The sequence below is a fragment of the Oncorhynchus tshawytscha genome, linkage group LG20 (genome assembly GCF_018296145.1).
Source record: "Oncorhynchus tshawytscha isolate Ot180627B linkage group LG20, Otsh_v2.0, whole genome shotgun sequence".
Lineage (NCBI taxonomy): Eukaryota > Metazoa > Chordata > Actinopteri > Salmoniformes > Salmonidae > Oncorhynchus > Oncorhynchus tshawytscha.
The window spans coordinates 8,730,455-8,748,620 of NC_056448.1; the positions used below are offsets into that span (position 1 = coordinate 8,730,455).

Here is an 18,166-nt window from a genome sequence, read left to right on the forward strand (position 1 = left end):
TGCATCCATTGTTCACACTTTCCCCTCCCAGAATGCCCCTCTGCTCTAATTATTAACAGCAGACATCTCCACTACATGGCATGTGCGCACTGGAAGCCCCCCTTCTGAACTTTCTCCCGTCCTCTTGACCACGCTGTTATTTGGCCCGTGCTGACACGATGTAACGCCTCTCCAATTCGAGATGACGCGGTCAGGCTTGACCATTGGTGGACCAGCAGCGGCCAAGTTCTATGCCCCAATTATAACTTTCAGCCTCATTAAGTTGTGGGAAAGTACAGACACCAAGTGATGGCCTGAGCTCTAAACACAAAAAAAGTAGTGGTGACATCATTGGCACAGAGTGATGATGCTTTAACAAACATGTCTTAGGCATTTATAATATGCTTCTTTCATTAATAGCTCAAAATCCTGTTATGACTAGAATACATACAGCACATAACATTTAACAATAAGTATATACAAATCAGGAATAAAAAAAATTAAAAAGTGGAACTGGATTCAAACTTTCTCCTTGGATTTATTGGTCATATGCAAGAGGTAGAAATCTTGCACTCAGTTAAATCATTTAATACAGATTATTTGTACAAATCAGTCCGAAGTGCAACTCGTGCAAGGATGAAACACTGTCCAAGTGTTTAACAAACGACTATGTAAGCAAAAAACGTCTTATTTCCAGATATGACAATATACACATTGGTATACCAAAAGGAGTATCCTAAACTCAACAGGCTGACCGTCATAACTTCTTACAGCACGCCAAACCAAGAAAAGCTTTTAGAAATTCTTCAGCCCCCCCCTGTGCATCATGTCTCAAGTGATGAAAAAACTGAAATCAGATGTAAAATTACCAGGGGCCAAGCAGTAATGTTACTGACTGGTGGAGAATGGAGGTTAGGTTCCAGTTCAGAATCAGTGAGGGAACAAGTGCCCAACCCCCAAAAACTCAATACCGCTGACTTCTAGGTACTTCATAGATATCTAAAGGATCAGATAGATATGAGTGAATATGCTAATGAGATCCACCTCACCCTCCAAGGTGCTATCGTTACCACATTGGATACACCTATCCAATCCACACCAGCACATACAGGAGGTAGAAAGAAGCAAGTGGTCGGTTTGGAATTCAGCAACAAACTCTTTCTTGAATACTAACTTTTACTGTAGCAGTATTAAACAGCTTGTATCGACAAACAAGATCTATGACCTTCACAGTACAGTTATATAATACCACTCCAGGATTGTTATCTGCTGTAGTTTGCCGTAGAGTTTGACAGTGCAAGATGTTGAATCTGACGCCACATATTAAAACAGCCGTGCCCAGAAATCTTTTGAATGCAGAGGAATTAATTTAGGAAAATAAACAGGTATTTTAAACCATACACGGTCACAGTTCTTAATAGTCAAGCTGTAAAAACAACTGCAGGTTTACGGGATACACCCATGTTTGATACACTTGTTAGTCAATGAAATAACACCCTATTAGCTATATGGTGCACAACGTACAGGTAGTGCGCTATCTAGGGAATAGGGTGGCATTTTAAGACTTGAGTCATGAGGAATTACTAAAATGATGCAAGAAAGCAGTTGATGTGTCATGCATCTCAGGTAGACCGATTAGAAAATGTCAGTTGGCTTGAAAAAGAAAAAGGTCACTAAAGCTTAACGAACCCCTGACCGGTCACCAGAAGAAAACAAAAACATAGGTGACACCCACCCCAGCTTTCAGTACAGAAGGCAGTGGTAGGAACAAGTCACCAACAGAAAGCACAGGGCACATTTACACAGAGCTTAGAGGGGGAGGAAAGAAAACAGAAACACAGTCAGGCGTTATAATTATGCCTCTTCTCCACTGACATGCGTCCTCTCCCCCCTTTATCACCACAGCCTCTTCTAAATCTTCAGCTCTGAATCTCAGAGGAATAATAGTAGTCAAGCCAACTCCTCAAGCGAGACAGTCTCTTCTTTGGACATAAACCCTGAAATCTTAACACTGCCACCGCGGTTAAGCTACAGGGAGAACCACAACTCAACGCTCGCAGCACCTCAGGTTCCTCAGGAGGAACGGAGAAGAAGCTAGGGAGAAGGGGGGTGGGGGTGGTGCTGCTGCTGTCACGCCACAGTGCGGAGGTGGAGATCCAGATAGAAATATGGTCGTATCCCATCAGGTCGGGTCAAGAACCCAGGGCTTAGAGGCAGAGATGGGGTCGGAGCCCATCAGGTCGGACTGGGTGATGAACCCATGCTATGTGTTGTGTACGTGGCTGAGGCTCTGAGGGTGCAGCTGCTGCCACTTCTGCTGCTGCTGAACAGCCAGTTGCTGAGACTGGTCAGATGACGACAGGATGTTGGTCAGAGGAGAGACGCAGTTCGCTGGAATGATCAGGCCTGGACACAAGAGACGGAAAGATATAACCACATTCGCTAGCGTCCACATAGTTCAACCTCATTTGAACTGTTCATTTTAAATTTCACTTGTTGGGGAGGAGAGGGAGCAGCTTATACTTTGGTAGATCACATTAAAGGGAACATTTTCAAAAGCGCAAAAGAAAATATTCTGCCCAAAACTCTTCAAAGACTTCCAGCATCAACTTACCCACGATCCTCTGCCCGTCCTCTGTTCTGAGGCGGACGATTTGCATCTTGACATTAGTTCCGCTGACGGAGGCCAGGACCCCCTCCACCTTGGTCCACACGCTGAGCACAGAGCCACACAGCACATAGTACGTCCTGCAGCGCAGACCCACCTCACACTGCAGACCCACTGACGCCTTCTTACAGTTACCACGCCTGGAGGGAGGAGAAAGGATTTATAAACACACGATTCACCCCTTTCTTGACTAGTTCATCAAACTATACTAGTAAAAGCTTAAAGCCGGATAGTGAACTTGACTCTGCCAAAACCACCACTACAACTCGTCATTGGAGAAACAGCACCTACCAGTATGCATGAGCGCAGATCTCAGCTGAAGACTTGTACTGGTCAATCCAGTGCTGTTTGGCATCATCTGAGAGCACCTTTTTACACTTCTTCTTGATGTCAGCATAGGCTTCCAGTTTAAGCTGTTTTCCCGTATTAGGTCTATAGACCAGGAACAGCCTCTTCTTACTGTTCACCTCCTGCACCAAGATGGCCGTCTTCTTGTTGTTCCTTATCTAGGAAACAACCAAATACAGCAGTGTTACAACTAGAGTTTTTATGTTTTACAATGTTCTTAGATACATTTTATGGCACAAAACAAATATACAAACGTAAGCAAGGTTTGAAATGATTATGCGTTCGTCAAATATTATATTAGTTTGGGCTTCTTGCGTCCAATTCGCAGTCTACAATTTGTATTTATTTTTTGTAAAAATTACCCCCTTTTTTCTCTCCAATTTCGTGATTACGATCTTGTCTCATCGCTGCAATGCCCCAACATGCTCGAGAAAGGCGAAGGTCGAGTCATGCGTCCTCCGCAACATGACCCGCCAAGCTGCGCTTCTTAACACCCGCTCGCTTAACCCAGAAGCAAGCTGCACCAATGTGTCGGAGGAAACACCATTCACCTGACGACCGATGTTAGCCTGCAGGCGCGTGGCACGCCACAAGGAGTTGCTAGAGCACAATGAGCCAAGTAAAGCGCACCCCCCCCAAACCCTTACCTAACCCGTGCGCCGCCCTATGGGACTCGCAGTCACAGCCGGTTGTGTGGGATCGGACCCTAGTCTGTAGTGCCACCGCAACACTGCGATGCAGTGCTTTAGACTGCTGAGGCACTCAGGAAGCCCTACAAATTTCAAATTACGTTCCGGCCACCTGACCAGCAGTTCAAGAAAAAAAAATCTTCCCGTGGCGGAATCTAGTTGATGATCCCCGATGTATGTAGAGTTCGCCAAACTCAGTTGAGAAGACATGAAAGTCTTGGTCTTTTGGTACCTGTACATAGAAGCCATCATCTGGTCCACTCTGCTCGGCCCAGGCATGGGTGGCATCCTCCCAGGACATGCCTCTCTCCACACTCACCTGACAGACAATAGAGACAATATTTACAACATGGAAAATGGCTACCAGTCCATTGGTGATATAAGAATTCCAGGTTAAACCAGTTTCTGTTGTCGCCTAGTGGGAAAAACACCAGTCAGTCGTACCGTGTAGAGCTCCACATGTCCTGAGGTGGAGTAGCCTGGGGTCAGGAACTTCTTGGCTTCAATCTTCTTCACCTTCTCATCCCCAGAACCCAGGTCTACAAGACAAGATAAACACCATTCTAATCAGTTGTATAATACTGCAGGCGTCATTCCCAGTAGAGTCCCTCATTCCCAGTAGAGTCCATCATTCATCTGATTTAACAGAAAAAAAAGGGGAAAAAAAGTTCCTCTCCAGTCTTACCCAGGATGCCCATGTCGTAGCGTCCGTTCTTCTTGGCGTTCTGTATGACAGCTGCCAGAGTGTCAGAGAAGTACTGGAACAGGGCATTCTGCTCCTGCACTGCCATCCCTAGGATACGGTTCAGGAACTTCCCTATGTTGTTGTAGTCTAGGAATAAGAGGAAAAGTGTTATGTACAGCAAGAAGCATACAATCTTAGACTTCCTATTGTAATCTGACAAGGCTTAAAGTTTGAGCCAGTCTCACCTTTGTCCAGAGACAGAATCCCTGATCGGTCCTCCACATTGATCAGACCCACTCCGATCAACCCATGACGGATCTCTGCCAGAGAACAGGATGAAGACCAGATCACGTCAGATGAAAGTAAGACCACAGCCACACACCAGAAAGGTTAAGTCAGTTTTTGGGCTGAGTCATTCAAGTGTGGATAATAGACACTAAGAAAGAATCCCCAGTATCAAGCAGGAGAATGCAAATTCCCCTGGCTCAAAATAGGGATGGGCAATTCCACAATAACAGAATGATGCAGACTCAGCATCAAGGACTACCTTTACCAATTTCCACTGGAAAAATGTACAAAAAGAAATGCACTTTAAGTAGTGTTGTCACGATACGAACGTTTGACTATTGATATGATACCAGGCCAAGTAACACAATACCCGAGTTGTATCGCGATTCCCCGGACGCTTGTTCCCAATCTTTCAACGTTATGTGCATTTGCCACACAAAAATCCTGTCACTGATAGTCACACAATACAACACATATTGAATTAACTTCACACTGTATAATAGAATACTGCAAAGAACCGCTGATTTGCTCATATTTGCAAAGGCCTAACTGTGATTTGGCTGGAGGATTATACATAATGATCTGCATGTCACTGTGGCAATAAGGGGAAAACACTGCATGAGCCCTTCTTCACTCTTCAGTTGACAGACACTCAGTCTCCCTCTCTCACAAACGCACTGCTCTCGCCCAAATGTCAAAAGTCACCAAAACAGAATTTAAGGCGCACCAGAAATACACAGAACAAAAACGCAACAATTTCAAAGATTTTAGTGAGTTACAGCGCATATTCGGAAAATCAGTCAATTGAAATAAATTCATTAGAACCTAAATCTATGGATTTCACATGACTGGGAATACAGATATGCATCTGTGAGCAACAGATGCATAAAAGTAGTGGCGTGGATCAGAAAAATCAAGTCAGTATCTGGTGTGACCACCATCTGCCTCATGCAGCACGACATTTCCTTCGCATAGTTGATTAGGGTGTTGATTGTGGCCTATGGAATGTTGTCCCACTCTTCAATAGCTGTGCGAAGTTGCTGGATATTGGTGGAAACTGGAACACGCAGTCGTAGACATTGACCCAGAGCATCCAAAACATGCTCAACTGATGACATATTTGGTGAGTATGCAGGCCACGGAAGAACTGGTACATTTCCAGCTTCCAGGAATTGTGTACAGATCCTTTGCAACATGGGGCCGTGCATTATGTGCCAACATGGTGATTGCAACGGCACGACAATGGGCCTCAAGATCTCGTCATGGTATCTCTGTGCAATAAAATTGCCATCAATAAAATGCAATTGTGTTCATTGTCTGTAGCTTATGCCTTGCCCCATGGTGGCAGTGGGGCTCTGTTCACAACGTTGACGTCAGCAAACCACTCGCCCACACGACGCAGTACATGCTGTCTGCCATCTGCCCGGTATAGTTTAAACTGGGACACATCCTCAAAGAGCACAAACTGGAGAAGGTGAGAATTTTCCCTCTGAAGTCGGTTACGATGCCGAACTGCAGTCAGACGAGCACGCAGATGAGCTTCCCTGATTTGGTTTGACAGTTTTTGCATAAATTATTTTGGTTGTGCAAACTGACAGTTTCATCATCTGTCCGGGTGGCTGGTCTCAGAAAATCCAGCAGGTGAAGAAGCCAGATGTGAAGCTCCTGGGCTGGTGTGGTTACATGTGGTCTACAGTTGAGGCCGGTTGGACGCACTGCCAAATTCTCTAAAATGACGTTGGGAGGCGGCTGATGATAGAGAAATTAGCATTAAATTATCTGGCAACAGCTCCGGTGGACATTCCTGCCAATTGTACGCTCCCTCAACTGGAGACCTCTGTAGCATTGCGTTGTATGACAAAACCGCACATTTTAGAGTGGCTTTTTATTGTCCCCAACACAGGTGCACCTGTGTAATGACCATACTGTTTAATCAGCTTCTTGGATGGATTATTTTGGTAAAGGAAAAATCCTCACTAAACAAAATTGGGATCTTTTAATTCAGTTGATGGAGAAGAAAAAAAAATAAATAAATAAATAAATAAAAAATAAAAAACTTTACATGGTGCGCTTATATTTTTGGTCAGTATAGTTTAGGCTTACATTAGGCCTATACTAATCCTACCTTTGAAACACATCTCATGACTAGCAGACCCTTCTTTATTCCTGTGCAAATCAAATTTGCCTAGACCTACCTGTCAAGTAAGCAGATTGTTTGCTAGCTAGCCAACATGACTGAATTGTCTATCAAACCAGTAATTAACGACCTGGGATTAGTTGAACTGCCCGCGATTTAAAATGCAGGCGAAATAACGCAGGAAGAACAAAAAAAGGTAGGTGCGGTAATATGGGTAATATTTCTTCTACAGACATGCTTGTAACTTTCACTATAAAGCTGCAAGCATGTCTATCGCGAACCTGTGCTATATTTTTCCTCTCGGTCACTCAGGCTGCGTGACAGAAAACTTGCAAAGCATATTCAGACTGGCCTATGCGATTGGTTATACCAGGTGATGAAATTATACAAATGTATCAACTTAAGATAACTCTGCATGCTGCACCAATCTATCAAATGCACATGTATCCCCACCCGCCATCACAGCCAAATTACAGTACCAGTCAAAAGTTGACACCTACTCATTCAAGGGTTTTTCTTTATTTGACTATTTTCTACATTGTAGAATAATAAAGACATCAAAACTTTGAAATAAGACATGGAATACAGAAGCGCAAACCAGAAGGGATAGCATATCGCTGCAGAATGCTGTGGTCGCCAAACTGGTTAAGTGTGCCTTGAATAATAAATAAATTCAGACTGTCACCAGTATAGCACTTCCACAGCATCATACCTCCTCCATGCTTCACGGTGGGAAACACACATGTGGAGATCATCCGTTCACCTTCTCTGGGTCTCACAAAGACATGGCGGTTGGAACCAAAAATCTCAAATTTGGACTCATCAGTCCAAAAGGCCAGATTTACACTGGTCTAATGTCCATTGTTCGTGTTTCTTAGCCCAAGCAAGTCTTCTTATTGGCATCCTTTAGTGGTTTCTTCGCAGCAAGTCGACCATGAAGGCCTGATTCACAGTCTCCTCTGAACAGTTGATGTTGAGATGTGTCTTGTTACTTGAACTCTGTGAAACATTTATTTGGGCTGCAATCTGAGGTGCAGTTTACTCTAATGAACTTATCCTCTGCTGCAGAGGTAACTCTGGGTCTTTCTTACTTGTGGCGGTCCTCATGAGAGCCAGTTTCATCATAGTGCTTGATGCTTTTTGCGACTGCACTTGAAGAAACTTTCAAAGTTGTTGACATTTCCAGATTGACTGACCTTCATGTCTTATAGTAATGGACTGTCATTTCTCTATGCTTATTTGAGCTGTTCTTGCCACAATATGGACTTGGTCTTTTACCAAATAGGGCTATCTTCCGTATACCACCCCTACCTTATCACAACACAAGTGATTGTCTCAAATGCATTAAGGAAAGAAATTCCACAAATTTAACAAGGCATACTTGTTAATCGAAATGCATTCAAGGTAACTACCTCATGAAGCTGGTTGAGAGAATGCCAAGAGTGTGCAAAGCTGTCATCAAGGCCAAGGGTGGCTACTTTGAAGATACTTAAGTATAAAATATAAAGTTCGTTGAACACTTCTTTGGTTACTACATGATTTCATGTGTTATTTCATAGTTTTGTTGTCTTCACTATTATTCTACAATGTAGAACAGAAAAAAACCTAGAATGAGTAGGTGTCCAAACTTTTGACTGGTACTGTATATTTTAAAGACTGATGGAGGAATAGATGCACAAGAAGTGCAGACAAAGAGAAACAGGTGAGTGATGGCTGGTAGGGGATGTGGCTGGCTCATTACACAGGAGATGTGCATGAACTTGAAATACATTATTGGACTTGCGCATACAAGAGACTGGATGCTGTTGCTTAAAATGTATAAACAAAAAAATAGACTACATAAACCTTAATATAACCGGCGCTAGTCAGTTCTTTAGATCAGTAGGGCTGAAAAATGTGGTAGTATCATATGAAACTGTACTACGGTATTCTAAAATGTTGTTATCATAACGTTTCGGTACCGTGATATGTGGCATCTGTAGACAAAGGTCTCTCAATGCAATATTTTCCAGACTAGGTAGCTATTGTCCAATAAACATTCACGTGGGCGTGTTCTGACAAATAAATGCATATAAAACAGTCAGGGATATTCGTATTGTAACAAAACTTGGTAAACATGTTGCAAACACTGTCAAGACTACATATGCAAGAACATTCATATCGACCAGAGTGGCGCTATAACGGGCACGTGTTTATGTCTCGTGATCTGTTTGACTCAGTGATATAATTTGGCACACATGCTCAGGGATATGAGTCTAGCTAACCCATGCAATCTCAGACAACATTGGCCTGACTGACTAAAACTTGGGTGAATGACTCATCTTGCCATAGAGATCCTTCAATTACAAAAATTTTCTGATTGCCCCAAGGCTGCATCATTAGTGAGGGACAGCATTTTTACTGTTGCCTTGTTCAACTTGGCAATTATTGGGTTTTGTTTGGTAAACATTTTAAAGTTAACATCTGAGCCTTAGCATCATTCTGTTACCAAGGAATTGCCCGGACATAAATCCTATGACTGTATTACAAGATCTGTCCAGACACACCTTTGTAGAAATCCCCTTCGAAGTCCGAAGGAGGATTCACTAACGGAGAGTCCAGGTTGACAATAGACTTCATCACGATCTCCAGTGCATTTCTGCCATACTGTGGAGTGGAGCAGAAAGTTAGAAACTGAACCCTACACACACACACAGCATGTTCCTTTGTGGTGTATCTACTTACTTTGTTGTCAAAGTTGAACCTGCTGAGATCCCTTGTCTCTGTTGCTCTTCTGTCTCCATGCGTGAGGGCACCCTGTGGAATACACAGATCACATGTAACGTCAGCAGCCAAACTTCAAGAATTCAAACAAGGGGGATAATATCCATATTTTCAACTGGTCAGCTCAATTGAACCACTGACAGGTTCTTACCAGGCTCTCCAGTCTCTTGGCCACAATGGAGGCAAACCTCTGTTCCCCAGCCAGCTCAGAGATGAGGAACACATACTCTGGAGCTGTCACCTGGTTAGACCTGTGGGTCCTCCCTGAGAGAGAGAGGGAACGAGATATCAGACAATGGTAGCATTGAGCAGAACACACGTTTAATTAATTCTAAATACCTACTAGTCCCATAGTAACAGAGTGGAAACCCCCAGACATGCCAGGTAAATTAAGTAAAATAAGCAACATTATTGAGAGGCAAGTAAATCCCACAAGACTAGAGTGAAGACAGATTTTTATTTCTATAGCATTTTTCACAAAAAAAGTCTCAGTGCTTCAGATTGTATGTGAGTAATGAAACTACAGCAAGAGAAAGATTTCTCACCAAACTGCTGTATGGCTCTGTCTGCACTCCAGGGCAGCTCCAGGGTCATGTGGACCCTCCTCCTCTGGTTCTTCACCCGCCGGTCAGCCTGCAGGGAGATACCGGAGCTAGCCGCCTCCGAGATGATGGCTATGTTCTGGAGAGAACAAGGTTAGGAATGGTTCTGTGCTAATTGTTTGTGAACAATATATTCAACTGATGTTTGAGTCACAAATGTATAGCAAGGAGACTGCGCCACAACCTACATTTCTCAAGTCATTGTGCTTGTACCCCTCGCCTAAGACAGAATCATGGTGTATTACTTTTCCCTCCTCTCAGGTAGCCAAACATATAGAGAAGTTGGCTCTGGGCTCTACCTCTTATAGTAGTACGGCGTCCCTGGAGCAAATTAGGGTTAAGTGCCTTGCCCAAGGGCACAGAGATTGTTCACCAGTAATTGAAAGGTGAATGGTTAAAAAAACCCAGAGCAAACAAGGTAAAAAAATATTTAAAAAAATATGCCAATGTGCCCTTGAGCAAGGCACTTAAACCTAATTTGCTACAGGGGCGCCATACTACTATGGCTGACCCTGTAAAACACCACATTTCACTGCACCTACACGTTGTGACAATTAAACATTTGTTTCTCCCATTTCTCTCCCAGTCCTCCCTTACTTTCTCTCCGTCCATGAACCTCTGTTTCTCTGTGAGGTTGAGGATCTCCACAGGAACATCCAATTCAGAGCGGGACTCGTAAGAGATGCTGCCGTCGTCGTTACTGACCACCCGTCCTTTACGGCCTGTCATCTGGAATACAGCAGAGACAATGTGGGAACAAAACAAAAAAGGATAAAAAGAGACGTAAACATAGTGAAAAAGGTCCAAATGTTGCTACCTACATTCTGGTTAGCGTTGTGAAGCATAAACAAAATAAAAATGGAACACGTTGACACACACCAAAAGCTGGGACTCAGATCTTGAGGATATATTATTTGCCTGCCTGTGACCTACTGTTATTCATCACCAGCCCCAAGCGTCAACATTTCTATTTTACACAACGTTTACACCAAACATCTTACAAGGTAAGCTTCTATTTGGACTGTGATGGAGCTAATGCTACATGGGGCATATCAAATTAATCCTTACTAGCCTATTGCCAATGTCATCTGATGATGTAGGACTTAATGGCAACATCGATTGACTATCTTTGCGCATCAAAAATATGACATCTGCTTTCGCGCTGTAGGCATCTATTACACAGGGGATTGGCTACTATGGCACCTTGACAGTCTTGTAGCCAATGATAAACTTGCCAGGGATATTCCGTTGACCTGGGTGGGACAAAGCAAGGACTAGAACCTTTTACGCGCAATGCAAACTATTGCTACCTGGCTCAGAGACGAGACCCACCCAGCACGCTACATTGTAAACTGATTTCATCCTTTAGCATACTGGATTCACTGTAAGACTTATAGCCAATTTACTATACGCATTTATTTTTTAGAAGTAGTCTGCTTTTTGTGCTTTGGATTTAGTTTACATAGGCCCATGTAACAAGTCATTTCAATGTTAGACAACTACTTAGGAATTATATATTTGTCATAGTAGTTCACCGTTTGCTGTTCTAACTTTAATCCTTGTAACTTGAGGGCCACTTAACTCACGGCCATTTGTGGTTCGCACCTCTGCCTTGGTCTCCAAAGTGTTTCTGTTTGCATCGTTTGTGTGCTTCACACCTATGTGAGTCGCTTGGGGTTTGTTTTTTTAGTTTAAAGTAGTCGTTTTGTAAATTTAGTCAACTGTAATTCTGTGTGTCTTACAACAATACAGCCCTTTATTTTATTCACCACAGAGCGGAGGATGCAGAGGATTTGGATGACGTTTGGGAGCCACCCCTTCCCATCGAGCGCCCCTTGCCGGTCAAGGTCTTCATCCCCCCACTGCCATGTCAATCACCCTGTCTGATGGTTCTACAGCCACTTTTCATAGACCTCTTGAAAAAGGAAATAGGGGCTTGTGGCACCATTCATCCTAACAGAATCGATTTCCCAAAGACCAAGGTAAACGACATGACAAAGACAGTGGAGAGGGGGACCACACGTTGGTTCAAGACTAACAAATGGCTTTTTGTGAAATGGAAGGACACTAGGGAAGTAACCATGCTCACCTCACAGCATAAGGCATTCAATAACGACCATGTCTCAAGGAGGGTGAAAATTGCCAATGGGGCACGGGTGAGGACGAATGTCCCTATTCCTGTTTCTGTGAAGGACTACAATGCCAACATGGGGGGGTGTCAACCTATCTGATGCTCTGATAGAGGACCTGGTAGTAGCCTTCAAGACCAGAAAGTGGGTTAAAACTTTATTTTTACCACAAGAGTGTACAAAGCTGTCATGAAGGCAAAGGCGGGCTACTTGGAATAATCTAAATCTAATTTTGATTTGTTTAACACTTTTTTGGTGAATACATGATTACGTGTGTGTTATTTCATAGTTGACATCTTCACTATTATTCCACAATGTAGAAAATAGTACAAATAAAGAAACACTTGAATGAGTAAGTGTATCCAAACTTTTGATTGGTACTGTCCATCTGTTGCTTTTATATTGTTCATTCAGTTCATTTGTATGTGGGACTAATACATTGGATATGCCTAGGCTAAACGTTCAGGTACTTGAGGAACTTTTTTTTCTTTCTTTACACACATGGATATCCCTTGTATGGCCCCGACACCACCACACTGTTTGAGGTTGGTGTTGTAGAAATTACACTGTTCATAGTAAACAATAACGTTTAGGCACATCCAGTGTGCAAAAACGGTGCAATTACCACATTCGGAACACTTTGGAGAGGTTGAAAGGACACTTGAATGTACCCTGGATACCCCATAACACCACCACGTTTGAATGAGGTTGATACGGTAGAGATTGTGTTTTTATAGTAAACAAATACCATTTAGGGATTGCAAATGTGTAATAACACTGAAATTATCTAATTTACAGACATATGCCACTTTGGAGAGGTTTAGGGACACTTGGAAATGTCCCGTGACCACACCTGACTTACTAAAACATCTGCCCATTTCTAGTTAGGTTTATCAATCCCATTTTTTCTCCCTGCCATTGTTCACATGTTGTGGAAGCCATCCGATATGTATCCAGCTCTATAATTCACTTATAGCTTGTCAATGAAAGATGAAATATAAAGTTTGTGTGCTTCATCTTGTGTATTCTGAACTATAACCACTATCTATCTTCTGATCATTTACTCAATCTCCCAGATGTCTTCCTTCCAAATACACCATGTTTTTGCATGTCAGAATCATGTAATTACACAGGAATAGCAGTTAGTTTTGGGTATGTCAATTGAGGCGAAAATCTACATCTTGCCATTACATCTAAGAGGTCAACCCGTTACCTCAGCCACATTGTCCGGTCCTCCCAGCTCGTCTATGAGTTCATCCAGAGTGTTGGGGGGTAGATCCTGAGCCAGCTTCTCCAGCTGGTCCAACAGATCTCTCTTCATCTGCTGAGCATCTTCCACAGCATCCTGACTGGTCATACAGCTGTCATCTGCCTCTACCTTGGCTGATGGAGGGATTAGAGGGAGAAGGTAAAAATGTTTTTTATTTTTTTAAAGTGTTGAATATCTTCATCTGCTCATCCTGGACTGGTTATACAATCCTAACTCATGCTTTGGAAAATACATAGATGGCAAAAGGGGATTTGCACAGAAGTTTGACGCGACACTCACCTATGGCAGGTGCGCTGGAGGTCTTGACTATGGGGGTGGTAAAAGCAGGCCTGATGGAGCCCAGACCAGAGGCTAACAAGGCACTGTGGATAGAGTCTGGGTCAATGCTCTTCTTCTTCTTTTTCTTCTTTTTATTCATCTTCTCCTTGCCTTTCTTCACCTCTTTCCTCTTTCCAGACAGCCAGGGGTCTAAAAGAGGCAGAAAGTATTAGACAATGTTCGGTAGCAGTCAAACGTCTTCAATATCATCAATCTCCCTCGCTCACCATCCTCCTCATTCTCGCTGGAATCATCCTTGAAGGGGTTGAAGTCATCATCATCTTCTCCTGAGCTGACCGACTTGAAGCTGTCGTCACTCTCCGCATCATCCTTATCAGACTCCTCCGATTCGCTGTCGTCAGAGCTGCTCCCTGACAGACCACCAGACTTTCTCTTCCGCTTCTCTGGTTTCTTTATCTCAGCACCCGCTGGGAGAGAGGGAACATTACAATTGGTAAACAGCCAAAACACTTAGTCTCCCACAATAAGGCCTTTTTAAAGATTCACTTCTCATCTGTGGAACAATAAACCAGAACATTACATAACACCTAGGATGAGTCACAGGTTCACACAAAAACACTACTAGATAGGCGGGCCTCTCCCGAGTCCGTACAGGACAAGACTAACTACCAATTGGATATCACAAAATTGGGGAGAAGGGGGAATAAAAAAAATACAAAAGAAGAATGTCAAAAGAACACCGGATAGGCAAGTAGAGATCTGCTGAAGTAACCAACTGAACAAAACTAAGATCAAACTCTTCGCTGTCCCATCAGACCCATCGCCTGCTAGGGATGGGCATCTTTCCCTTTCAAGACGATTCGATACGCATCTAGATAGATGGACTCAGATACATTTAGTTTGAAGTGATTCGATTTGATTGGAGGAGCGAAACTGATGCAATTCGGTGCTATACACTAACATTTGTTGCATAAAAACATGAAATTAAAATCTGCTGCTGATGGAGCTCATGAGCTGGGCCTCCGAGTTGGATTGGTCTGAGCTGACTTCTGTGAGTGTAAATTATGTACATGTCTATGGTAAGAGGTCGACCGATTATGATTTTTCCACGTCGATACCTTTGAAGACCAAAAAAAATAATAAAAAAACAATTAAAATATATATATGTAATGAAGACAATTACAACAATACTGAACGAACACTTAATATGATACATCAATAAAATCAATTTAGTCTCAAATAATGAAACATGTTCAATTTGGTTTAAATAATGCAAAAACAGTGTTGGAGAAGTAAAGGTGTATAAAAGTAAAATGTAAAGTTTAAGTTCCTTGCTCAGAACATGAGAACATATGAAAGCTGGTGGTTCCTTTTAACATGAGTCTTCAATATTCCCAGTTAAGAAGTTTTAGGTTGTAGTTATTATAGGACTATTTCACTCTATACCATTTGTATTTCATACTTTTGACTATTGGATGTTCTTACAGGCACTATCGTATTGCCAGCCTAATCTCGGGAGTTGATAGGCTTGAAGTTAAACAGCGCTGTGCTTCAAGCATTGCTTTTTTTCTATACGTATGTATTGATTTTCAGAAAGGCATTGATGTTTATGGTTAGGTTCATTGGTGCAACGACAGAGCTTTTTTCACAAATGTGCTTGTTAAATCATCACCCGTTGGCAAAGTAGGCTGTAATTCGATGATAAATTATCAGGCACCGCATTGATTATATGCAACACGGAACAAGCTAGATAATCACTAGTTAACTACACATGGTGGTTTATGTTAAGATTGATTGTTTTTTATAAGATCAATTTAAATGCTAGCTAGCAACTTACCGTGGCTCCTTGCTGCACTCGCGTAACAGGTGGTCAGCCTGACACGCAGTCTCTTCATGGAGTGCAATGTAATCGGCGTCAATTACCGATTGTTAGAAAAACTTGAAATCGGCCCTTCCAATTAAATCGGTCGACCTCTAGTGTATGTAGGCATCTGAGCTGAGCCATAAGGGAAACTGGACAGCTACCACCCCACACACACTTTTGATCTGAAAACACTCCAAATTAGCTTATTTTCTCCCGCGTCGACCATGCAATGTGGGTAGCAAAAGTGATTGATGTCCTCGTTATGAAATTATCAACTTTACCCTGTATATCTAAAAATGACCATATACAATGATTGTTTCAAGCAAAAAACTTCCAAAACTATTGCAGATGAACTTAAACAATTGAAGTCTCATGTAAGACCTGATCAGCATGTCACCCACCTACAGCCAGATGAGAGTTGACTTGGGCGGTATCTTAGGCGAGTTATATTCTAGTAAAACGCAATTTTTCAACAGCGCATTTCACAAAAATAACCTAGTGAATTACTTTGGTTGTCACTTAACTAATAAAGCCTTCTATTGCGCAAGCCATATTGCAAATATTTGAATGCTGAAGGTGACACGCAGATGTGCCAGATCTGGAATAGGCCTACCTCTCGTTGGACAGCGCACAACTGCGCAGTTTGACAAGGCTACTGGTGTTGTTCGGCATGCAAAATGACTTGAAGATCAATGACTGTCGACCTAATTCCAGTGCCTTCAGAAAGTATTCACACCCCTTGACTATTTCAACATTTAGTTTTGTTGAACGGAATTTTAAATGGTTCACATTTGGATTTTGTCGTCACTGGCCTACACAGAATAACCCATAATGTCAAAGTGGAATCACGTTTTTGGAAATGTTCACTCATAAAAAAAATGTAAAGCTGAAATGTCTTAAGTCAATAAGTATTCAACCCCTTTATTATGGCAAGCCTAAATAAGGAGTAAAAATGTGCTTCACAAGTCACACGGACTCAGTGTCTGCATTAATGGTGTTTAACAGGATTTTTGAATGACCTTCTCTGTACCCCACACAATTATCTAAGGTCCCTCAGCTGAGCAGTGAATTCAAACAGATTCACCTACAAAGACCAGGGAGGTTTTCCAATGCCTCAGAGAAGAGCACCTATTGGTTGATTAAAAAAAAAATTAAAAAAATACATACATTGGATATCCAAGCAGTGGTGGCTGAATCATGTTATGGGTATGCTTGTAATCGCTAGGGACTGGGGAGCTTTTCCAGGATAATGTTTTTTAACGAAACGGAGCTAAGCACAAGCAAAATCGTAGAGGAAAACCGGGTTCAGTCTGCTTTCCACCAGACACTGGGCGACAATAACCTAAAACAAATCTACACTGCAGTTACTTACCAAGAAGACATTCAAAGTTCCTGAGTGGCCGAGATACAGTTGACTTAAATTTACAGCAAGACCTGAAAATGGGTGTCGAGCAAAGATCAACAACCAATTTGACAGAGCTTGAAGTATTTAAAAAAATAATAAAGATGGGCAAATGCTGCACAACCCAGGTGAGTTATTGACTCAAGGGGGTGTGTATACTTACCTAAATAAGATATGTGCATTTCATTTAATACATCTGCAACAAACAAAAAAATCTAAAAATATGTTTTCACTTAGTCATTATGGGCTATTGTGAATAGATGGGTAAGGCGGCATTTTGAATTCAGGCTGTAACTCAAGGGGTATGAATACTTTCTGAAGGCATGGTACAAAGTTTGTGAACCTGCGATTCGTAACGCTTGAATCGATTTTGGGTCCCGCGGACCAATGCAGTCATATCTTAAACATTTGAAACCAGGACCAATGAGTATCGAGTGAATCATTACAACCCTACTGCCTTCCCTCCAGTACCTTTCCTCTTCTTGCCCTTTTGCTCTGCGGCGGCCTCGCTGGGCGATGGCGTCTTCTTGACCGACAGGTCGATGCCCAGCAGACTGAACAGCTTTTGTCTGTCTGGAGCAGGGAAGTGCTTCTCTATCAAGGACTGCAGAACACCTCTGGGAGGGGAGAGGGCAAACAACTTGTTAGAGATAGTACTAGCATACAGCTAGCTAGCTAGCATTACAGATGTACAATACTAGCCTCAATGTCACCAATAAGAAAAGTATCACAATAACAATCCACAATACATGTTAAATATAATGTCCTAATAGATTCCAAGTTGTTTCTCAGTATGTTCTCTTCATACAGGGTATCTGCAGGTTGCATGAAGTTTAACTTGGACTGCAATTTAATACAAATGTCAGCGCACATCACACAGACGATAATATTCCCCATCAGAAACTAGCTGAGGAGCGGTCAACGCCGTTCTCATATATTAGTCAGAGTTAAGTATTGATAACTGGTCGTGCGATTTGCTCGCAACATTGAGGAGCCATCAGTTGATACTTGTAAAAATGTCAATTCAAAAAAACACTTTCATGTACCTCTTTGGCCTGTACAA

The 18,166-nt window shown here is 42.4% G+C and overlaps 1 protein-coding gene across 3 annotated transcripts in view; it reads right to left on the reverse strand.

Annotated features, from left to right (window-relative positions):
• Positions 1-497: 497 nt before the first annotated feature.
• sbno1 (strawberry notch homolog 1 (Drosophila)) overlaps positions 498-18,166 on the reverse strand; it is a 29,921-nt gene continuing 12,252 nt past the window's right edge. For all 3 annotated transcript variants that reach the window (XM_024381056.2, XM_024381057.2, XM_042302134.1), the window contains 16 exons: positions 17,575-17,720; positions 14,104-14,304; positions 13,838-14,026; positions 13,502-13,671; positions 10,757-10,888; positions 10,103-10,238; positions 9,709-9,821; positions 9,519-9,590; positions 9,341-9,440; positions 4,615-4,689; positions 4,370-4,516; positions 4,129-4,223; positions 3,917-4,003; positions 2,939-3,153; positions 2,594-2,787; positions 498-2,385 (listed from right to left, as the gene is read on the reverse strand). In XM_024381056.2, coding sequence (XP_024236824.1) covers positions 2,243-2,385; positions 2,594-2,787; positions 2,939-3,153; positions 3,917-4,003; positions 4,129-4,223; positions 4,370-4,516; positions 4,615-4,689; positions 9,341-9,440; positions 9,519-9,590; positions 9,709-9,821; positions 10,103-10,238; positions 10,757-10,888; positions 13,502-13,671; positions 13,838-14,026; positions 14,104-14,304; positions 17,575-17,720 — 2,215 coding nt within the window. In that variant the 3' untranslated portion in view covers positions 498-2,242. The remainder of the gene's footprint in view (positions 2,386-2,593; positions 2,788-2,938; positions 3,154-3,916; positions 4,004-4,128; positions 4,224-4,369; positions 4,517-4,614; positions 4,690-9,340; positions 9,441-9,518; positions 9,591-9,708; positions 9,822-10,102; positions 10,239-10,756; positions 10,889-13,501; positions 13,672-13,837; positions 14,027-14,103; positions 14,305-17,574; positions 17,721-18,166) is intronic.